General features: G+C 38.9%; 1 protein-coding gene across 1 annotated transcript; it reads right to left on the bottom strand.

Moving 5' to 3' along the window:
- Window positions 1-9,844: 9,844 nt before the first annotated feature.
- MAPK1IP1L (mitogen-activated protein kinase 1 interacting protein 1 like) lies at window positions 9,845-24,636 on the bottom strand. The gene is made up of 4 exons (XM_032482083.1): window positions 24,477-24,636; window positions 18,476-18,497; window positions 17,132-17,839; window positions 9,845-16,129 (listed from the first exon to the last, which is right to left on the bottom strand). The coding sequence occupies exons 2-4, from the start codon at window positions 18,491-18,493 to the stop codon at window positions 16,118-16,120; spliced, it is 738 nt and encodes a 245-aa protein (XP_032337974.1). The 5' UTR covers window positions 18,494-18,497; window positions 24,477-24,636; the 3' UTR covers window positions 9,845-16,117.
- Between the last annotated feature and the right edge of the window lie 276 nt (window positions 24,637-24,912).

Below are 24,912 nucleotides of genomic sequence, written 5' to 3'. Positions count from 1 at the left end.
GATTCATCCATGTTGTTGAGTGTATCAGTTGCTCCGTAATGTTCCATTGTTGAGTGTATCAAATGCTAAGTAGATGTACCACAATTTGTTTATCCATTCACCTACTGATGGACATTTGGGTTATTTCCAGTTTTGAAATAGTAGAAATAAAACTTCTATGAACATTTGTATACAAGTCTTTGTGTGGGCATATACTTACATTTCTCCTGGGAGTAGAGTGGGTAGGTCGTAAGGTATATAGTTGTTAAAATTTTTAAGAAACTGCCAAATTATTTTCCAAGTGGCTGTGCCATTTTGCATTCCCATCAGTGATGTGTGAGAGTTCCAGTTGCTCCACATCCTTGACAACAGTTGATATGGTCAGTCTTTTTAATTTTAGATATTCTAATAGGTGTGTAATGGTATCTCTTTGTGATTTTTAATTTTAATTTACCTGATGACTAATGATGTTGAACATTTTAAAATGTGCTTTTTTTTTGCCATCCATATTTCTTTTTGGTGAATTATCTGTTCAGATTGTTTGCCAGTTTAAAAATTGGGGGTTTTGTTTTCTTATTTTTGAGTTTTGGATCAAAGTAGTTTTTTTTTTTTCCCCCTTTGGATAGCCAAATTTAAGCACTGTTAAAAATATAATTCTTTCTCTACTAAATCACTTTTATATGCTTGTTGAAAAAACAACTTACCATATATGTATGTAGGTCTATTTCCACACTCTTTTTCCCCCCCAACAATCTATCTTCATGCCAATACATACTGTCTTGGTAACTGAATCTTTTCTAAAGTTGTTTAGTAGTCTAGATCTTTTTCATTTTCAATTAAATTTTAGAATTAGCTTGTCTAGTTTTACACCAAAAACCTGTTAGGGTTTGATTAGGATAGTACTGAATCTACGTGTAAATTCAGATCTCAGAGAACTGAGATCTTAACAGTACTGAGTCTTCGGTACATAATTAGAATATCTTTTCATTTATTGAAGTCTTCTTTAATTTCTTTCAGCTATGTTTTATGGTTTTCAGTGTATAGGACTTACACATCTGTTAATTTTATTGCTATGCATTTGGCATTTTTGGCACTAGGATAAATACTATGGTTTTTAATTTCAATTTCCAGTTGTTTGCCAATATATTGAAATACAGTTGAATTTTGTATATTGAACTTATATCCAGCAACCATGCTAAACTCACATATTACTTTTGGAAGCTGTTTTTGTAGATTCCATAGGATTTTCTGCATTGACAATGATGTTCTCTAAGAATAGACAGTTTTACTACTTTCTTTTCAATCTGATTGTCTTTTATTTCTTTTTCTTACCTTCTACTGCCTTGAACCAGATAGTGTGGAATAGAAGTAATGAAAGCAGACATCCTTGCCTTGTTCCTAATTTTAGAGGGAAAGCACTCGGTCTCTTACCATTTAGTGTGACGTTAGCTGTAGATGCCCTGTAACAGGTTAAGTTCCCTTCTATTCCTGGTTTGCTGAGTGGTTTTTTTTTTTTTTTAATCAAGAATTGATGTTGAATTTTGCCAAATGTTTTTCTGCAATCTGTTGATATGATGATTTTTTTTCTTATTTAGTCTTTAATATGGTGAATTGCATAGATTGATTTAATAATAGCTTCATTGAGATATAATTCATAGAGCATAAAGTTCACTCTTTTACAGTGTACAATTCCATGGATTTCACAATGTAATGGAGTTGTGTATCCATTACCACAATCAAAATTCTGTAACATTTTCATTACCCCAGAGAGAAACTCAGTACCTATTAGGAGTCATGCCCCACTAGGCCCCACTCTCCTCAGGCCCCGGCAACCACCAATCTACCTCCATAGATTTGCTACTGATTCTGGACATTTCATATGAATGGAATCATATTCATTGTGGTCCTTTGTGACTGGCTCCTTTGACTTAGCATGTTTTTAAGGTTCATCTCTATTATAGCATATTTCATTCCTCTTTATGGCTGAATAATATTCTACAGAATGGATATAACACATTTTGTTAATCCATTCATCAGCTGATGGACATTTGGGTTGTTTTTACTTTTTGGCTATTATAAATAATGCTGCTATGAACATTTGTGTACAAGTGTTTGTGTGGACATATGTTTTCATATCTCTTGAGTATATACCTAGGATTGGAATTACTGGATCATATGGAAACTCTATGTTTAAACTTTTAAGAAATTGGCAGTTTGTTTTCACAAGTGGCGGTCCCTTTATGGGAAGGTTTCAATTTCTTTTAGATAGTGCTATTTAGATTATTTATTTCTTCTCTAATGAGCATTGATAGTTTATGTCTTCCAAGGAATTTGTCCCTTTCATTTAAGTTGTTGAATTTATTGGCATTAAATTGTGAATATTTCCTTATTCTTCTTTTAGTATCTGCAGAATATGTAGTAATGTCGTCTCTCTCATTCCTGATATTGGCAATTATGTTTTCTTTCTTTTTTCCTGATCAATCTGGCCTAGGTTTATTAATGTTATTAACTAGGTTAGCTAATTTTAAAAATATTTGTGTGTGTCACTGTCATGTGGAAAATCACCTTTATCCAATAGCAGCCTCCAACTACACTACTAGGCAAACTATCACAGAGTTCCTGGAATATAAAGGCTCATACACCAAACTGAAATGCTTGGATCACAAAAGTTATTAAGTCAATGTAAAACACACTGTGAGAAACAAGGAGGGGAAATGGCTAAGTCAGACAGGACAGGGAACAAATGGTATTGATAGGACCATGCTGCTGAAATCCTAGGGGATGCAATGTTCATATGACTTCTATTTTTCTCTTTCTCTGCTGTCTCAACTCTCCCTGCTGACAATGCAAATATGAAAACTAGAGTTGAGGTTTAAGCACGGGGATCCTATGTTAGTGATACCTACTTGCTCTGTCAGAGAGATGCAATTAGCCACAGTAGTAGCTTATCAGATAGTCTGTTGAACAGTCATGGAGGGCACGTGGAGTCAGACTAGGTATCGCTAGTGGGTGGCTGCATTAAGGACTCATGAATATTGACATTTAATGTATCATTGAGTATTTAGTGCCCAGGTGCCCTTCATGTGTGTTCATTACCTCATGTACTCTTAGTTCTTCTAGCCCTTCGCATCAATGTTTAACCCACACATGTTCTTTACTGATCTTTACTTGATGTCTGTTTTGCTCATCCATTTCTTTTCTTCTACAGAATTGAATATAATGAGACTGTACATCAAATGTACTAAACCCTCCCCCTCTATTATTCCTTTATCACTATGTGACACACTCACCTGCTTTGCACATGGTACCCATTGAATAAATGTTAAATAAAAAATAAGCAGTACCTTCATGTAGTCTTGTGGTAGAAACATAGTTATTCAAAGAGTTCCTGCAGTTCAATACACGTGGGAACTATTGGGTTTCTTTACCACAGGAGTTGTTAGTGCCTTAATGCACTAATGTGGGGGTACCTTTCCATGAGTGACAGCACATTTAGTGTTCCCAAACTTACTAATCCATGGAACTCTTTACTCAAGGTGCATATCTAGCAATTACTGTTCTATAGAACATGTCTTGGGAGATTCTGCCTGGGGGCTTGCTCCGTGCAAGGCCTTAAAGAGGGCTGGGGAATGTAGATGTTTCCTATAGCAGCCACAGACTAAGCAGCTGGTTTGAAATTCCCATGTGTACCTTACGAGGTATAGGCATTCAGCTTTTCAGGGTTAGAAATCTATGGTAAGAAGCAAGAAACGGGAACTCCAGTTACTCAGGTATGAGCTGACCAAATTATTTAGTCAAGGATTTCTCTAATTTCTCCTTTGTAATTGATCCAGGGATGGCGCCCCATCCCCCAGTCAGCACAGTGCTGACAATGATTCTTCCACTGATGGCTTTTAGAATGCTGCATAGTAAGGCACTTTGAAAGAGAATAAGATTGTAAAAAGAAGACTTCCCCTTCCACCAGGCTGGGAAAATATGACTAATGAGACCTCAGAGAACCCAGATCGGTATGTAAACGATTTCCCTGATATGGCTACCCTAAAGGGTCAACGAATTCTAAAGACTTGAAACTAAGTTTACTGGAGCCTCTGCATTTGTCAGTGGGAAGACGCTACCTTAATCTAGTAGACAAAATGGGAAAAGAAGTAGAGCTGATCACAGGTCTTCCCCCCTATTGTGTGTGTTCCGTTTCACATCCTCTGCCTTAATGCCATCAACATGGAGACAGCTATCTCCACTCCTGGCCCCCCTGCCTTCCTGCACACGAAGATTGCCTCCTCGCCCATCTTAGATTCTCTTCCTGGCACCCTTCTCCCAGTTTGTCTCCTGCCTAAATCCTGCTTATCCTTCAGATTGCAGCTCAAATATCGTTTCCTCTGCGAGCTTCAGTAGGTCATGCTTTTCTCCCTCTCACTTATCACAAGTGTAATTAATATTATTTAATGATTGTCCCTTCCACTAGCTTGTGAGCTGCATTTTTGACTAGTGCACTACTGCCAGCACATGGCAGAGTCAGTGGTTAATAAAAATACCAGTTGGATGACTAAAACAATCTAGGTGTTGATATATTTTTGCTCATTTAAGTTAGGGCTGTTCTATTTTCCTTGTTGGCCTTAGGTCAAAGTCCTCAATTCGCTTTATCCAAGACTCAAATCCTCCCATACTCATTCCAGGAAATGTCTCTCTTATCTATTCCCTGATCAGAGTAGTAGTTGGTCTCGCTGTGTACAGGCTGAAGTCTCTCACATACTCTGGAGCAAAGGAGCCTTGGAAAAGCAGGGCTCTCCGTTTAAAAATGAGTTCCTAGTGGCCTGAGACTCTGTAATGAATAGCTCATGTGTACTCCCGAAACCCAGCAAGAAGGAATGGTGTAGTTGTGGGCAGCAGTGAAGCAAGTTGTGTTCCTAGGCAGGCTGCTGGGAATAATTCATGGAAAGCTGTTCCAGGGTGGGGCCCGCTGTTCTTTGGAATGTTGGGAACACAGCCTCCTCAGAGGTAGGACAGTTACACTCGACCTGCGTCAATGAGTTCCTCCCCAGATTGCTTGCCCCCTCTCATCCCTCCCCAAAACTCACTCACATACCCGTGCCTGGGGCTTGTGAGTTCCTTAGCCCACCCCAAAGTCAGCTGCTTTCAAAGTATGGGTGTGATGAGAAAAATATGGCCAGGGCAAAGGAGCTGGAGGTGAGGCCAGTCTCCCTCTTGCATTCACTCTCTGTGAGACAGGACGTTTTCCAAAGGGCCAGATACCTTGGAGCACTAGTGGAGACCTGCATTGTCAAGAGGAGTGATCGTGACCCTGCACTCACAGAGCTGAATTTTACCCCTGGACTCAATGGGATAATGTGATTAATGCTCTGAGGAGAAGGCAGTGCTCAAATCATGGCAGCTGTTTAACTACCAGGGACTCTCTGGATATTCTCAGAGTCTTCTGTGCCTCCTGCATCCATAACACTGCACTGTGTTGGTGTCGTGATATCATGTATACATACACACTGTATGCGGAGAGAGCTGATGGCTACTCTGAAGCTTTATTAAGTTACACAGTCTTATATAGCAAAGAAGAACGACAGGGGAAATGGTTAACAGGCAGTGTCTGGCTGAAGGTCAGAAGACCCTTTATGTTTTGGTAAATCATGTTCGTGTTGGCACCAGCGAGCCTTACAGCTTATCAGGGCAGAACGTATGAGAAACGGCTGCTTCACAACATTCTTCTTGGACTCAGGCAGCTGTGCCTGTCTTAGGTTGCCCCCCTCTGGGGATCTTACCCGTTTGTGGCTAACCAGCCTTCTCACCTCTGAGGAGTCTGCAGCTTTTTATAACTTGTTTACCATTCCAGCCCAAGGCTTATTCCTTTGTTCCCACAGTCGGGGGCCTACACACTGGATGAAACCGGTCTGGTCAGTTTTCTCTTGCCTCTACTAGACTCCCTTGTAGGCCCAACATCTAGAAAAATCTCTTCCAGATCCCATGTGAAGTTCACATTGGTTGAGTGATTATGATGTCAAGAGCTAAGTGTTTTATCTAGATTATCTCATGTAACGCTGAAAACCTTATGGAGTTAGGAATTATCATTATCTACATTTTATAGCTGAAGAAATGGAGGCACTGGGAGTTTAAGGAACCCACCCAATGTGATACATCTAGTAAGCAGTATACATAGCTGGTCAGGCCCCAGACCAGTGCTCCTTACCACTGTACCGCACTGCTTCATCCTCACTCCGATTATGTTTTCCTCATTTTTCTCCATTTACCCTAACGTCACCATGGAGCATACCATCCTGCACATCTGTGTATGTGTGTGTAGGGGGGGTATACCTATGCTACGATTCCCTTTGTACTAGCCTAATGCAGTGCCTCATATAACTGAGTGCTTCATAACCGCCTCTCCACTTGTCTAGTGCTGGGTTTGGGCACCGGATATGCTCTTTCACAACATACCTCTTGGTGCCATTGTCAGCTGGCTGGACCACTGGGCAGACCCTTTGGGCTTTTGCGTTCTTAATGACAACCGCCTGTTTCCTGAAGCAGTTGAGAGTTTCAGTTATTAGCACAAAGGAAGAGCTCTGACTCTGGGCGCGGAAGGCCCCACGCTGCTGTGACACGTCTCAGGAATCAGTCACGCTGAAGTCTCGTCGACCTTTCTCAAAGAGAGTCTGGGTGAAACTGGGATTTCCTTTCAATGTTAGGTGCTCAGGCCCCATATGCTTTTTAAAACAACATGTAAATTGTACATACAAAAGGGTATTACATATCTTTGGAGTTAAATAAATAGGATGATTACTCATGCATAGCCATCACCCCACTCAACAAAACCTTGTCAGACTCTCAAGTTCTCCCTGTACCCCTCCGCATTTGCATCCTTCTTCCAACCCTCCCCCGGGTAATGCTAATATGCTTTTCATTACACAAAGAGTATGACTTGTTTGAGAGCAATAATTCTCTGATAAATAAGTCAGATGTGATTCCAAGTACTTTGCTATGAAAGGTGCTAGCAGCAAACAGATATTCAAACTTGGAGAGTTTTGAGGTTTCGCTTTCTATCCAAACTGATGTTTTCAGTGAGCTGTTTCCAATTCTAACTTCAAGCACTGCAGCATAACAGTGTGCTGAGAACAGATGTGTCACTATATTGTGGTCACTGCACAGTATGAATTTTTGCCATAGCTGGGGACATGTAGGTTTACAGCATAGGCTGTTGGAAGGCTCAGCTCAGTGGCTACTGCCAAGGGGAAGAGCAGGATTCAAACTGCAGGAGGGAAGTGGGCGGAGGACCCGGAGACGTCAGCACCAAAGAAAAATGGTTTCCTGCAACCGCAACAACTCTGCCTGTCAGAGAACGCGTGAGAACCTGTTTGTGGGAGACGTCCTACCACCAGCCTGATAGCCTAGTGTGACAACCCCTGAGGCACTGAATCCTTACAGGGGAGCCACAAGTTGCAAAAAGTTAAGAACTATGACTTCAGCCAGCAGATATTTCTGAAATGGTTTAACAAGTTTTCAACATTTCCTGCCACGAATGTACCTTATGAAATAATAATTTCACTGTTTCCTCCTCTCCACCATTACTGTGAATAAGAAACACTCATGTCAGCCCAGGGTTGGAGGAAATGAAATGCAATTCTACCACAGGTTTGGTAATGTTTGTACGCAGCAGCTAAAAGTCCCCCCCAAATTGGACATAATTTTCAGTGCTACTCAGTTTGTGAGAGGATTAGGTTAGGAAAAAAACTGGGAGCTTTAAGGGAAATTGCTTTCAGAACAAGAAAAAAAAAAAAAAGATACATTTGAGGCTCTGAGGCAGAAACCCTTGGAGAGACGCCCAGAAAAGTAAGAAACCTTATTCCCATCTCTCGTTTTCTATCTAGCTTCTCTAAAAAAAAAAAAAAAAAAAGGCATGGCTTCCTGTTCTAGGACTAGAATGTGCTCTTTTAGAGACAACGTAGCTGCAATTAAGTGACTCGGTATTTTTCTTCACCTCTACGAGATGCAGTGTGACACCCTAAATAATATAGGTAAATCAGAGATTAATTCTATGCCAAAACATGTTTTTTAAGTTCTTTTTAATCTCAGGAAACAAACACAGAATATCTTCACTTGCATTCTTTTTTAGTATAGCTATGATAATTATATAATTTGTCTTTAAAACCGGGACACTTTTGAGAATGGAAGGAGGATGTATTAATAATTACACTTGAATGACATAAACCAGAGTTGTCCCAGGCCAATTGGCAAGTATGACCATCTACAGTGCATCCTTTGTATTCAATAAATATATGATCACATTGTGTAACTTTTAGCCTTCAAGTTTGACAATCTTTTGTTTTTAAAAGCATTAACACAGATACCATACATTAGATGTGTAATCTTTCAGTTATGCTAATACAACAAATACGACCCTTTGGCTGGAGGGAAGAATGTACCATTTTTTCCCTCATGATGCTTTAGGTACTTTGAGCATTATTATGTTAAGGTAAATGAGCACCGGAAGCTAGTCAGTTGCACTAAATCATACTTCAGAGCTGAGCTCAAAGCTAAAAACTCTGCCCCCAAGTCCCCAGCTATTGTATTGCTCACTGAACCATGAACAGCTGCATTCTAGAATTTGATCAGACTTCTATTATGAACTCATGAGAGAGACTTATTACCACCTTTCAGATAAGAAGTCTTGTGAAGTTTGTAAAGAGGCTCCTAGTTCATGTTAATCCTCTTTATCCCACTTCTATAAAAGGCCGAAGTAGGAGTCCCGATCATTAGTCATGTAGTCTGGTCTTTTTTTGTGAAGATTCCTTTGACATTTAAGAGGGGATCCAGGTATTCATTAAGTTTAGTACTTGGGATTTTTCTGTGTTGCAGTAACTAAGCAACAGTTAAGATGTTTTAACTCAGCATGTCCTGTATTGGCAAGTTTAAAAAAAGAACTGTCAAGCTGTACTTGGCAGAACCTCCTTAGGACTCTCCCACCCTCTGTACAGTTCCTGTACATCTTGGCTGCTCATCTACTAGTAACAGAGACCTCTTTTATCTCAGCTACGCTGACAGACTTGTCCAAGCCTTTCTGACTGCAGGGCAGCCAGGCAGCCAGTGTCTTCAATGATCAGTAGGACTGAAATGAGTGGTTTAATCCTAACTTTTATAAACAAGTCTCACACCTATATCTTAAACCTACTCTTAACTGCTACACCTTTATCAATGAGTATTATTTGCCTTTGTTTATGAAAATAACAACTCTCTTAAAAGTTAGCAGTTTTAAGAATTGTGCTTATTCACCAAACTGTAAGGATATGCATTTCAAACACAAACACTAGCTTTTTAAAGTGAATATCCAATGAAACTCATTCAGTGACATAAGCTATGTGACAGCTCTGTTACATAACATTCAAGAAACATTAGATTTGACTTTCCAGGTATACAATTTTGGAAGTAGAACTACAGCACTAAGGCAACCATGGCAGGCACACGTAAGGTGAAGAACCTGTTCCTAGGAAAGCTCGGCAGTGTTAAGTGGAACAAAGCAAAAGCGGACATCGGTCACACCCAGGAGTCTTATCTCAGTTCCGTAACATTCAAGCTAGGTGATCTCTACCTCTTAGCCTTAGTTTCATCATCTATAAAATAGGGATTAAGAACTGTCCTTAGAAATTTGTTGTTGAGGCTTAACTGGGACTGTGCGTGTAAACTGTCAACTAGACTTATTTCTGTCTCCTAGATTGTATGTATGTATCTCAAAAGGAGGGGTGTTAAGAATTCAGTGAGCTCAAGTATGTAGGTAGACACAGCAGCTATCATTACTAGCTCCTGGGAAATGAAGCTGGATGAAGTAGGACAATACATAAAGCTCAGTTTAACCTGGACTCATCATCTATAAAGTTAACCAGTTGACTGTTACGAGTTTTCCCATAGTTTTGGAACCTAGTCAGTGGCATCTTAAGGGGACAAGGACAAATCAGGGTGTCTTGTGGAAGAGAACAAAGGTCTAGACTGGTAATCAAGGAATTGCACACAGAGGGTACTGGATGCCTGAGCAAAATGTAATCTAGTGGACAAACCCTAAGTCTTGATGTTCGAAGAGCTGGTGCCATCATGTAGTACAACCTTGGGAATTTATTTAACCTCTTTTAAAGATTTCCTATCCCTAAAAAAGTCTGTCTTTTTAGACTACCTACCTATCTTTAAGGAATGCTAGTCTAAAGGACCATTTAAAACATGAAGCCTAACACTAAACAAGACACAGCAAAAACTTAAAATGTTAAATAATCCTCTTTTCTTGTGTGACACGAACACTTTAAGCATAACTTAGAATTCTAAATGGATGGAGATTGTTATACTTTGTGAATCTGATTATGAGTTTAGCAAACCTCAACTAGGAGACATGGTCATCTACAATAGTTTTTAAAATTTAAAAGCAGCAAAACTTTTTGTCCCTCCCCCCCAAACAACTTATCTCTAAGTGCTATGAACCGAATTGTCACCCACCACCTCCCAATCCATGTTTATGTCCTAACTTGCAATGCGATATTTGGAGATGGGGCCTTTATGATGGCATTAGGGTCCTTACAAGAAGAGACAACAGAGAGCTTGGTTTTTCTCTCTCCACGTGTGAGGAAACAGCGTTGGCCTTCTGAAAGCCAGGAAGAGCCCTCATCAGGGAACTGAACTGGCTAGCACCTTGACCATGGACTTCCTAGCCTCCAGAACCGTAATGATGTCTGTTTGTTTAAGCCACCCAGTCTGTGGTATTTTGTCATGGCAGCCCAAACTGACTAATATAGTAAGTAAAGCATACAGTGGAAGAGTGAAACTGCTCTAGAGAAAGCGGGGAGCAGAGAGGAACTAAGCTGAACCTGCTGTCTTCTCTTCCCTGGAACCCAGAGAACTGCAAAATATAGTATGAAGATAAATTGCTTAATGCATCAACATAAAAACCTGCCCCCATGAGAATAATGTTCAAATGTTATAGGAACAAATCTACGATGGCCCAAATTCTCTTCTGGTATTAGAATTCTATTGCATTGTTTTATCTAAAATAAGTGAGCTGATAGGATTCTATTTTGCTTTAGAAATCTGTTGCAGAAGGATTGGTGCTAAGTTTTAATATGGTAAAAAAAATAAATAAATAAAAGAACCTGCTTGTATCAGGTACCCAAGGAAGAATGTGTTTGTCAAAGGAATGTCATTTCACGATGGGGGAAAAAAACTCCAGCCCTGCTCCAGAGTGATCTTATATTTACTACCTATTTCACAGCTCTGCATTAGGTGGGTACTTTTAGGAGATATAAAACAAGACCTCAAGTACCACTTAAAAATTTTTAGTTGCATTTTGTCCACCTGAAAGGCAAAAAGCAGAAATCTTCTTCAGAAGTGGCATATACCATAAATTATTCACTCAGTTATAGTCCCACTCAAACGAGGTTTCAAGAAAGGCTACCAAAACCCTGTGGAAAGGAAATGGCAAATATACACCAAGTTTAACATGACCTTCACTACAGACATAGCAATTATCTTTCATAAAAGAAAGCGGGGATGGTGGCAGCAGGGGCAGATAAAGGAGGTTCGTAACTGTGTGTACAGATAACCTGGTTACAAAGAGCAGCCTAGCCTTGAAGAAGAAGAGGAAATCCTCACAACGGACAGTACGTTGTGAAAGATGGTTTGTGGAGGAGCGCCTGTTCCCAGGCAGTCTATTTAAATGCCTTAGTGAATGCAGGTCACACACACAGGGGCGTCTAAGGCTCTTTTTCTTTCTTTCTTTATGACAAGAATTTGCAGTTAACAAATTAGGTGCTGGACTTGCTCTGGGAAGCCCAGAATTGGGCCTAAAGATTAAAATAAATGGAAAAACTGAAACCATGAAAATACAATTTTAAAAAAAAGTTTTCAGGTGTAATACACAAAAGCAAACAAGTTTATCTTAAAAAATATCAAGTATCATATCCATAGACTATTCCTAATTATAATTACGTCTTAAAGCAACATTGTCTTTGTTTACAAATACAGCAGCAGGTGATAAAACCTAACATCACAAACAGATTGCTTACAGTTCATAATACAAACAAATGTATATGTCTCAAATCACATTTTAGGCAGTTTAACTTAAAATGCATAGACAATTACATACATTAAATTTGTCATTATTAAGTCAATGAAAAAAACCACAATATTAGGAAAAAGTTACAAAAAAAAAACCTTTACAGAGCACACATAAGAAGTCAAGTTTACTTAATGGCAACAAATCGGTATCTGCTAATCAGTGACACGCAGTGAAAGTGCCTTTAACCAGGGGAAAAGTGAAGAGGAAAAACATCCCATTAACTTTCGCACGCTTTGCACTGAAAAACACTACAGTCCTGAAAAGCATTTTCTCACTTTAAAAAAAGGTATATATCATAGCTCTTTAAATGCCCAAAGGCTGGTCTATAATTTCCACCAGCAGCAATACTAAAATGTTTGCCTAGGTAAACTAATAATGAGTGTACTAATGAGTTCTGTAATGCAACCCCTAGGCTGTAAGCCCCTGGACAGGCACTCTTTGTCAGCTCTATCTCTGGCATCTGGCAAAGCACCTGCGTCATGGACATTTAAGTGTCTGCTGAATGAATGCAGTTTTCAGATGTTTTCTATAGCCAGAAGCTTGCATGGCATTTCTTTAATACTGATTATTTTGTTGGCAATTTTTGTTTTACTTGGCAGAATTCTGAAAATAGAAAGAATAGTGTCTGTCTTCAATACTAAATATTGCTTGTATTAAGATTATAGTCTCCCCTGAAAGCCACCCACCACTTTCTATGCATAGTACAGTGTATCAGTGTGATTCATCTGAATTAAGCATTATGCTTTCAAAAACTTGAACACTTGAAGGTCTTAGGTTTAATTTCCAAGGTTTATAAAGCAGGCATTTTATAAATCTAGCCCTAGATTATTCAGGGTGAGGAAGACACTGGCACTAATCATTAAGAAGTGTAGGCAACCGACTGATATGCAAACTAGGCACAGTATTTTAATTGAGACTTTGATCTACACAGTTTCAAAAGCTGTACATCTGAGTACAATAGGTAGCACTAATTATCTGTGAGGTAAAAATACCAGGGGTAAAACTGACTTCTTTCCTGGAAAATATTCCAATATCTCACTGTAGTGGTGTGACAGACCAAGGCCCAAAACTTACCCCTTTTCTTCTCTGTCCTTTTATTATTCTCTACTGAAAGCAATAAACAGTAAAACTGACAAAGGAAGGTGGCCCTTGGGTAATTAAATTATTGTCTCTTCCCAAATAATCAATGTATTACTTCACAGAAAACAGGCTTTAAGAGTCAGAGCTGTACACAGCCATCTTCAAAAGCACGAAAAGTGTCGCGTCAAACCCAGTACAGACAAGCCAAGGCATTGTAAGCTCTCCTCTAAGGAGCCTTGATTCTTGAGGACTGAGTATGTAAATGAGGCCCTAAGGTCTATTTAAAAATCTTTTGCTGTCATTTTTAGGTTCAACATTTCAAAACCTAAGATTCTAACTTCAAAAACAATATTCCTCAACACATCTCAACTATCTCCATCAAATTTATCTTAAAATTCTTGCTCTGAAAGTCCAAATGCCAGCATATTCCATACTTCATGTTCCCTTGAGACCAAACATACTAATAAGCAGTTTCTTCCACAAACCAATCTCAGCCTAGCAAGACTTGTTTTAAAAGCAACATTATTCCCTTGTAAAGACAAAAAACCTTCTTAGATGCTTTCCCCCATTCCTCCCTTGAAACAACTTCTGCTTTTCTTAACTCTACCCTGAACCTAAAAATACTTTTTGCCCCAGAGTGCCCAAGAGAATTGAGATGTCCCTCCTCCAAGTTAAGAAATGATGCTTGAAAGAATTAGAAAGAATGTAATAGCAAATTCTATTCCTTTGGTTTCCAATCTTGAAAAGAAAAGAAAAAATTTCCGAAACACCAGTTGGAAAATCCTCGAAAAGCAAAGCTTAAAAATGGCAGTATCGTCTAGGGCTCACTGGGCTATGTGGGCTGCCAGCAAAGTTAATATACTTACAGGGGGTAGTAATTTCAAATCTTGTCTTCACGGTCCTTCAAATCCTTTAGCAAAAGATTTTCTCCGATAATAAATGGATTTCACGATGACAGATTCCCAAACTTGCTACCTTGTCTTCTTTTAGTTAAACATTATTCTCTCTAGCGTTAAATACCTTTAGGTAAAGCTAGAGTTGTCAATTTATCCCAATGTAGGACAACCAAAATAACCAGAAGGAGAGGTATCTTTGCTGCCATCTTACTTTTCCTATCATCTTATCCCTCCAGAGTTAGATGACATTATGATACTGATTGACAATTTAAGCCATGTCACTTTCTAAGGCTACTGGCCTAGTAAACTGAAGGCTACATTGTCAACACAGATTCCAAGTGTGCTACAGATAGCTGGCACTTGTCCCTCCAAAGAAGTGAAAGAAGAAAGATTGTGCCATTCTGAAAGAGCTGTCTAACATTCCCCAGTCTGAAAATACCTAAACAAATCAGTTTCAATTCCAAAAGCTTGAATCTATCAGCACTTAAAAGGGAGGCCTAAACACCGAATGTTCCTCTCAAAGGTGACAATCTTGCTTTCTTAAAAGGAGGTAGCTATCAAACCATTAAACTGGCAGCATTTGGCATTCTCGACATTTTAACTACAAGAGAAACTACCAAATATTTTATTTCTAAGCAAAAATAAGCTCTAGCATAAATCTTTCCTATACTGGTCAAGAAATGCACAATACATTTTAGTAAGCCAGTGGATACATTCAAAGTTTCAAAATGTTATTTGACGAATAACATGGTCAGTTCTATACCAAATCTAAAAAATCTGATTTAAAGGTGCCAAAAAGTAAACAACTTTTTCTAGGCAACACAGTCATATTGCTTTAAACTCAACTGCAGAGATCTACTTTATTATTATTCTCACTGTTAGAGCTAAAGGATAATTTTTAAGGACGGCACTCATTCTTCTATTTACCTATCAACAAATACAGAACTGAACTGTTGGCCATGAACACTTTACAAACAGATCCAGGAAACTATGTAAGAGACAAAGACAACTTAACCAGACTGAAAGACACATACATATTTTGATCACACTTATACAAAGAGAACTATCATGTCTGTCTGACTAAGGTTCTCTAAACCTAATTTCTTTGTTTGTGATAGACCCCTTGAGTGTGCCAGTTTTCCGTATCAGGGAGGAATTAAGGGATGTGCGCCTTCTAAAGAACAGAAGGAGAGGGGGCTACAGGAAGGGTGTTTTGTGGGAATGCAAATTACTTGTCTATGAAGCAACTCCCAGGGTCTCCTCTAGGAGAGAATGTTTCCTTCCTTGAGCTCTTCCCAAAGCCAATATGGACATCTCATGATTCGAAAGCAATACAAAGAGATCCCCAATTCCCTAAGAATATAATTTACATACATGTTGGCCTGCATTAAAAAGATAAAAGTTAGTTTCCATAAATGGCAGATTTTAGAGCTGTATGACCCATCTGGCTAATAAAAAAACAAGTAAGATGGAACTCAAAATAAAGGGAAAGTTTTTCTAAAAGCTCAAGGATAAAAATGAACACTGCCTGGTTAATGAGCTCAACATCCGACAATAATTATGAAGTTTTATGTATATCCAAAATAAAACCTCAAGAGGACCAGGTTTATTTATCCTATTGATAGAGCAGCTCAAGATGTTGAGAGGCATCATTTGTTTAAATTATGACAATGTGATTATTTTCAAAGTGTGTTTATTTAGGGGAAGAAGTGATTATGTGTTTAGTTTCATAATTTAAACAAATCGAAAATTTGTTTTAAACAAATTGTATCAAATTATAAAAAAAATTTTAAACAAATTGTATTCAATATACTTAATCACTTTAACTTTCCATAAAAACCGAATAAAAATCACATTTGAATGATTTACTTTTACATTTTTATCTGATTGTATCCATCAGATGTACTAAACATCCAAGTACAAGAGGCAGATATCTTCTGAGAGGTGCAAGAGTTGTTCTTTCATGAATGCCCTCTAAGAATAGTGAAACAGCAATTTTTATATATGCATTCATGTGCATATATATATGTACTTCAAAAAGCAAAGCGTCATCTCTTCATCCATTGTTAACTTAATGGTAAGACTGCAATAGAAAAAAGAAAAAGTAAACTTCTAGATTTTGTAAATGGAGTTTATTAACTCCTTGCTGTGGCTTAAAATAAAGTTACTGTTTAATAAAACCAAAGAGCAAATCATCTCACATATTTTGGCATACAATTCACAAAAATATTTTTTTGAGAGTATATAGCAAGAAGTTACACTAATGAAAGGAAGTTTTAGGGACACTTTATTAAAATTTTTTTATTTACAATTGAGGTGGATGTTTGATTAATCTAGCTGAAGATCTGATTAGTATTTTGTTAAGAATAAATAGATTTTTTCCCCCAAGGAGACCTGACTCTGCGTTTGGATACTGACTTGGCCCAGTTCATAGGAAAACAGGGTGCTTTTCTATTTGGTCACATGTTCAAGACTGGGTCCTCAACTAAGATGTCAACCCTACTCCAGCTTGGCTGATATGTAAAACATACAGCATTACATAGAGCTGGCAATGTAGGAGAGCAGTATAATCTTGAGCTCAATTCTGCTAAGGATCTAAACAAATCCTTGGCTGAGAAACACTATGGATAGCTGCATGAAAGATGGGTAACGTTACATATTCACTGGCCTGGATTCTCTAATCTACCTCTATATCTAGCCAGACTGGCAGAGATTACTTTTACTGAACTGTGTGCTTTGGCGTGATGCTATAAAACATTACTGAGAAATGTTAAAAAAAAAAAAAAAAAAGGTTCAATTAAACACATCTCTGAGTTTACTTCAAGGATGCTATTGAGGACACTGCTTACTACATTACAAAGTCTTTAGAAAATTTTTCTATTTTTAGTGCCAGGAATACTTAACTTGTGCTTTCATCCTTTTAAATGCTTTACCTGAAGTTTGGAATTTACTCTTACTTTATACACACAACCTTTCTAAAAAAAGGTTTAAAAACTTCCCAATCTTCCAACCCAAACTGGAGACAATCTTTTAGTTGTGCTTATGGGACTATTAGTGCATGTTAAATAACAAATTAAACACTCACATGGGGGCCACCAGGCATCGGTGGAGCACCAGAAGGTCCTGAAGGCACTTGAAAAGGATTATTGGGAGTGGGATAGAGTCCTGGTGTGGGATATGATCCTGCAGGGGCAGGATATGGTGCTGGTGGTCCCCAGGCTCCTGGTGGAACAGTGCCCCATGGAACAGGTGGTGCTGCCCCTGGTGCTTGGGGAGGAGGAGGAGCAGGATATGGCCCCGGAGATGGATATGGCATATTGGGGGCAGGATACTGCCCTCCCATTCCTGGTCCCCAAGGTCCAGAAGACATGGATCCCCATGGACCTAAAGGACCAGCTGCAGCTGGATCTGTGGGTGCACCATATGGTCTCGGAAGCTCTGGAAAGGGCATATTTGGTGTAGGATATGGCCCTGTGGGGCCAGGGCCTGGCACAGCTGGGGCTGGATAAGGACCACCAGGTGGGGGGCATGATGGTCCAGAAGGAGGAAAGGGTGCCGGGGGTCCTGGAGGTGGTCCGGTGGGAGGCACAGAGGGATACATTCCTGTTGGTGCTGGTCCAAAAGGCACAGTGGAGGGTGTCGCACTCGGTGGGAGTCCAGATGGCACAGCAGGTGGAGCACTTGGGTTATTCCAAGGGTTGGACCCTGGCCAGCCCTGAGGAGGCTGGCCAGGTTTAGTATTGCTCACAGAAGAGGTTTTGGCAGGGGAGTGTTCAGGTAGTGCATCTGCCAACTAGAATAAAAAACAGGCACGTCTTATTGATCTTATTTAGGGATAAGTCATGCCAAACATGATTATATACCCATAAAGGACAGTAAGCTATAGCATCAGGAATTCTTCAAAAGCCAAGCTGTTCAGTTTAAAAACAATTCATTTAATATAAAATTTGAGGAGTTACCTTGAATATCAACTTCACAAAGCAAATTTCTCAGAGAAGCTCAAGTTTTCTAAATAAAACTGATCAACATAGTGTGATGTGAATCCTGGCTTTATGTCAAACAAGTTACACACCTTCTCTGAGCTTCAGTTTCATTTTCAAAAAACCAAAAACAAAAAAAACCACAATAGTTTAGGGTTAACCTGCAGCTTAAACATGGTAACTCATGAAATGTTCTTAACACAATGTCTGGTATATAATTTTCAATAAATGTTGGCTATTATTAACACTATCAGAACTAACAATTTAAAATGAATTTTCAAACGTAGTACATCTAAGTAAATTTTGGCAAATCATCTATCAAATGGCAAAAAAAAAAAAAAAAAAAAAAAAAAAATCCAAGAAATCACAAAAAGCATCTCTTTTTATTTAAGACTTATGGCCCACAGTTAGGACCAAAATACTTAAGAAGGATAAATGCATCAACTTACCGAAAATTCATCAGACATTTTCCTGAAAAAGAAAGAAAAGAAAAAATATTTTAAAACCAATGTTTCCCATTTCTTATATATTCTTTAAGGAACTTTCTATGCATACATTATTTTTACTTAAATGGAATCTTAATCATTTATATAATGTGTTTTTCTTTATAGAGGAAAATTTTCCATAATAGTTCATACAGCTCTATAAATCATCCCTTTTTACTAGCTGCACATCATATAAAAGTAATCTGTAATTTAGTTTACACCTCTCCATCTGGTAGCAGTTTAGGTTGTTCACATTTTTGACTTGTTTTAAACAATGACACAGTGAACATCTCTGAACACATATCTTTGTGAATCTATCACCAGGGAAAGATACTACAAATGAAACTTACAGGCAATGGTTAAGGCCATCTAAAATCCATCTCAAAAAGGCATACCAATTTGCACTGTCTACCTTTTAAAAATTCTTCTTCACCACTTGATATTATGAAGTTTATTAATCATTTTCAATTATGATAGGCTAAAAATTGGCACCTTATTGTTTTAACTTACATTTCTTTAAGTGGAAATTAGAGCATTATTTAGATTTAATACCCCATTTATATTTCTTTTTCTATGAATATGCTCATGTCCTTGGACCACTTTTGTCAATTTTAAACACTGAAGGATAATTAACACTCGATGAAATGCATAGTTTAGTGGTCAGGTCAACAAGCTCTGACAGTTGTATATGCCCCTGTAACCATCCAAGATATGGAACATTTCCCTAACTCGGTAAGGTTTACTCATGCTAGTTTTCAGTCAATTCCTCTTCCCACTTAGCAATCACTTTCTTAGTTTTTGCTTGTTCCTTGATTTCATATAAATAGTATGTACTCTTTTTTGCCTTTGATCATTTTACTAATTAGTAGTACATTTTTTTAATGCTTTACAAACATTAAGGAAATTCACTGTCATATATGAGACAAAAAACTCACCTATGTTTTCCATTGTATTTATATAGTTTAACTTTAAAATCTGTTCTTTCATACTGAATAATCTTTCTTCCCCAACTGACTTGACAAGCTACCTTTAACACATTTCACAGCTGCTACTGACAACAAATACTACTGAATATAATATACCATAGAACAGGCCCCATGCTAAGTGCTTTAGGTGTATAATCTCATTTAATAGATGCAGATTCTATCACCACCCCCAGTTTATAGCTGGAGGAAAGGAAGCTTAGCAAGTTAACTTGTTTCAGGTCACAGAGCTAGTGACAAGCAGAGATTCAAACCCAGGTACAGTCTGACTCCAGAGACAAGGCTCTTAAACACCAGGCCATAGAGCCTCCACCATTTCCCACAGGTATTGTGAACTCTATTCTCTTCCACTGATCCACACTAGAACATTCCATCTCACTAAGGCAGCTTTATATTTTTAATAAATTGTATGATCTATTACTACTGCTTTTTCAGATTTTCCTGAAAATTCTTACGCTTATTTTTTCCACTTTTTTTTTTTAATCTGTTGGTGTTCTGGTTTAAACTGCATTAAATTTACAGGTTAACTTAGTGGACATTTGATATATTTAAAATATAAAATCTTCTCATTCAGGAACAAGGTATGTCTTTCTAGTTCCCATCATTGTCATTTACTATCACTCAATCATTTTTAAAAATCAAGTCTCCTACACATTTTTTGAGAGTTAGATTTTTAACTGGTAAACATTTTGTTGTGGTTGTAAATTGGCTCTTCCATTATATTTTCTAACTGGTTGTTCATATATGGCAAAAGCCCTTTAAATTTTAGTGTATTACTTTTATAAGCAGTGGTATTACTGAATTATTTTATTCCTGAAAGTCTCTTAGTTGATTCTCTAGAATCTGCAGGTAAAGAATTATGCCATCAGCAAAAAATAATTTTACCTTTTCTTTCCACTATTTACACCTCTTTTTTCTTTTGTATAAGCTAGAACTTAAACAACAATGAAAGGTTAAATAGTGGTAGTGAACACAGTAGTCTCTTCCCAACTCTCCTGGCAATGCTTCTAATGTTTAAGTACCATTCTCATTTTTAGTTTGAGACTTAAAAAAATTACATTAAGGAAGTTTCTGTTTATGCCTAGGTTGCTAGATTTATTTATTATTTTGTTAGTTGAAAAAAATAACACTGAACTTCAGAAGATTTTTTTGGCATCTAATGAGTTGATCTCATAGTTTTTCTCCTTTGACCCACCAATACACAATAGTTATATATATACTGCTCAATACTGAGTCATCCTTGCATTGACAGAGTTTTATTAAGTATGACTTGGTCATCATGAGGAATGATAAAAGAAAATGGACACGAAGCCTACTAAGTACAACAGCTATAATCTTGCTTTTAATTTGTAATATTAAAAAAACACATCGTGAACGTACAGTAAACACAATTACCCATTCATTCCCATGTTAAGGTTTGTTTTATAATAAAATGTCACATCACACAATAGTAAATTCTTAGGACTAACACCTGAAGAAAGTTCATCAGTGCAAGACAGGTTTAAAGTCTACATAAGACTAACATCCTTTTCAAACCGGGGGAGCCTTAACGAAACAGAAAATGGTTCTGTATCAAAGTCCACATAGTTCTGGAGCAGAAACCTCACAAAGCAAGCAACCCATTCAACTTCATATGGTTCTACAGTTTAGGTTTTCAGAATTACCCTTCCCCTCTTATTAGTTTTTGAAAAACATGATAAAGTTAACCAATAAATGTAAGTTATTCCACTAGTTAGTAATATTAAACTGATTCACACAACTCTGGCTTTCAGAAATTTAAATTCAAAATCAAACCCTGGAAGATAGAGGAATTAATAATGCCCTGACCAAAGGAATTAGAAATAGGTCACTTCCTGTTCTGCAGCACCACCGAGTAAAGTGACTGGCTCTCCATGCCTAGAATAAACAGTGTTCATGTTAACTGGAGACATTCCAATTTACTCTTTGGGGAATACTTTCATCATAAAAAGGCAAAAAATAGAGTTGGACATCAGTATTCCAATATGAGACAAAGTAGAATGTAAAAAACCCCTATATTTTCTTTAAAAAAAAATATTCCAAAACATATGGATTATGCTCATTATTAATTAAGATGAGGCCAGTATAACCTTGAACTAACAACAACAAAAAGTTGATCAAAAAAGATTTTCATTTTTCTTTTTGGAATAACCTGAAGCTATTACTTTCAAAACTTTCCAGTAACAATTTATGGCAGAATCTACATATCATCTGAAAAATAATCACTGTTTTTTTCTAAGGAGCAAGAGGAGTAATTTTAAAATAGAGCACAAAATTTCTTATGACATGCACTAGAACAGTAAAACATTTCTGTAATGCCTATTATGACCTTTAGAGTAAAAAAGGTAATTCAATCAGGGGGAGGTTTAAAAAAGTTGAACTCCAAAAATTACTAGTGACTATTGGACAAGGAGTATTTCAAAGGGCCATCAAATTGTGGAGGAGTCATTAACAGTATGGGGCCACAGAGTTATGAAACCTGGACATCAATCCTTTTGTCTGAATCTTTTGACAAAAAGCCAGCTTTTCCACCAGAGACCATTTTCTCATCAGCAAAACAGTTATAATTTCTGATTACTTCACAGAAAATTAAAATATTTAATAATCTATAAAGTGTTGTAAACAAGAAAGTTACTTATTAAGAGTCACTAAGGGAAATGAGGATTTCTGCACTGATTTGCTTAGTAAGAGGCAGGGAGAATAATGAACTGTACTGAAAATATAAATTTTGAATTGCATACATGATAGTTTTTCATATTGGCTTTTATCAGATATACTCTATCTTATATTTGAGCAATTCAAGAAATAAGGGATTTGCCAGTTTTTGAACATTTTAAAGTACTTTAAAACATGATATAAAAGTAATTTTTTTAACAACCTCATGCCAGCCATATTTTCTACAACCAGGTACTCACTGCAACATATGTACCAGGAACTGTGTTGAGCCTTAGGGAAATGAATGGTGTTACAAGGAATAACTGCTTAAGGCTCTTGACAGTCTGGCGGAGAACTACCATTTAAACAATAACATTACTGGAGTAAGCACAGGGCGCTATGGGAGTATCTTGAAGAGTTCCTAAAGGAATCAAGGAAGAGAGGAGGAGGGAGGAATCCTTGCAGTCTGGAAGAACAATAAAGAGAGAGCTGGGAGTAGGGGATGGTGGGACAGCCCTAGCCAAAGGAGCACAGTCTGTGCAAAAGCTGAGAGGGAGGCAAGAGAAAATCTGGGGAGTGTAAGCAGTTCAGACTGGCTGGAATATAGGAAGGGGAAGAAAGTTTGAAGACCAGGATTTGAATGTCATGGAGTCAGCTCATCTGAATGAACCGATTTCCTGAACTATGAAGAATGGGCCAGTAATGTGAGAGACTAAATGGAACTGGCAAATCAAGTGCTAATAGTGAAAGTGCTCCGGAAATAGATATATTGTTTTGTCTTCGTAGGCATATGGGCCTACTGCCTTACTGTAGGTATGACTAGCTAACACTGTAGCTCTTCACTGGGTGGCTCTGGACAAACCCAACTCTCCAAACCTCAGAGGTGAAAGTAGACAAGAATAGTACCCACCTTACAGATTCGCTGTGAGACTTATATAATAAATCTCTTAGCATTGTATGCAACATAGCAAAAATAAACGTTATCTTTTACAGTCACTATTATAGTTCCAGAAACCTCTATCTGCAGTTCTCAATTCAGAAACCTCTGAAAAAGAAATGCTCCCAAGTTTGGCATAAATCTTACTCGGTGGCAAAACCTGACCTGAGGTTATTTTTAGTTTCCATTAATTCCTACCTGTCGCTGCACAAATATTAATAATGTTGGATTAAGGGATGCTGCCCTGATTCTGCCGGTGTGTTTTCTCATCTATGCATCTTATAGTCCTCCTAAAATCTAAACGTAAAATCCAAAGATTTCTAAATTCCAAAACAGAGATCCCAAGGATTTCGGTCAAGGCGTCGGGCTGCGGGGCTCTGTACCTCCTGGAGAAAGGAAAAGAACATTCCAGGATACACAACTCAAAAGTTTCTGAGATAAACTAGATTTGAATAAGAGCTTCACAAACCAGCAGCAAGAAAAATTTCTATTCTTCCTACCCAGTGAACACTCCTGAGCAAAGACCTTAGGAAAATTTTCCAAAGGCCACCTTCGACTGTAATTAAGGTTCGTTTTCAAAACAGGCCCTTACAACCACGAGGTGTACGAGTGCGTATTTTTTTAGTACCAATGCGTATTTTTTTAGTACCAATGCAATAAAAAAAATTCTTATGGTCGGGTAAGTATGGTTCAATGCTTTAACATTAATATCTTTATCTATTGAAAACACTACTCTCGGTTTTCAAAAGAAAATGGTCCAGCTACTTGTGAGCCACCAAAGGCTCATAAATCCTGAAGGGAGTATTACAGAACTCAGCACTTTCCATAGTTTGTAATAGCAACTCCTCTAGAAAGTAATGACCAGAACGTTGTCACATTGAGAATAATCTTACAGAAGCGTCAAAGACGACTCCAAGAATGTCTGCAAGTCTCTCTCTCCCTTTCATTAGAAATTAATGAATGCGGGAGAGGGTCAGAGCCGAAGGGCGCGAGGCCCGGCGCCCTTTAGGGCCAAACGAACAAAAGGAGTCCAGGATTAACCGGAGCGAACCGGCCTCCGAGCGGGTCGCGCGCGCCTGCCGGGAAGGAGTGGGGGAGGGGCCGGGCCCGTTCCGCGCCCCGCCCCTCAACTAGGCCTGACGTCCAACGCCGAGAGACCCGTCGGGCGCGACGTCACACGCCTCCGAGGCCTTCTCCCTAGGGGGCGACCGGGCGGGCAGCGGGCTGCCGAGAGGAAGACGACGGGGAGAAGCCCTTAGTCCCCGGTGTCCAAAGAGGCGACTGCGGGCACCTCCGTTACCGAGCCCGCCTCCCGCCTGGGCGTGCTCGCTCACTGCCCTCCACGACCCCGCTAGTGCCGAAGCAGCCTCACCCGGCAAGATTCGAGTCCGCAGCAAGGTCTAAAAGCGGCGATGGGTCCGAGGGAACCAGGTGCTGAAGAACCGAACGCAGCCTGACTGACGGCAGCGGCAGGGGCGGCACCAACACCAGGAGCAGCACCAGCACCAGCAGCGCGCGGCTCGTCCTGGCGCCGGAACAGGAAGTGCGGTGCTCGGAGCGCGCCGCCTCCGCCCGCGCTCCGCCTCCCCTCTGGTCGGGCCGCGCCGCGCGCGCCCCCAGCAGGGCCCTGGTGGCGCGGCTGCTCCTTGCTCTCGCCCCGGAGTGGCTGCCGTTTCCCGGTGGGCGAGAAAGCTCCCCGGTTTTCCGGAGTTCTGAGCTTCTGGAGGAAACGCCAGTCACGGGTGACGTTCTAAACAGCCTGGCAGAAATTGCTCACTTGACTCCTGTAGGGTTTTGGGTTCCCCATA

This window comes from Camelus ferus, chromosome 6 (assembly GCF_009834535.1).
Source record: "Camelus ferus isolate YT-003-E chromosome 6, BCGSAC_Cfer_1.0, whole genome shotgun sequence".
Classification (NCBI taxonomy): Eukaryota; Metazoa; Chordata; class Mammalia; order Artiodactyla; family Camelidae; genus Camelus; species Camelus ferus.
This window is presented reverse-complemented; position numbering and strand designations above follow the sequence as displayed.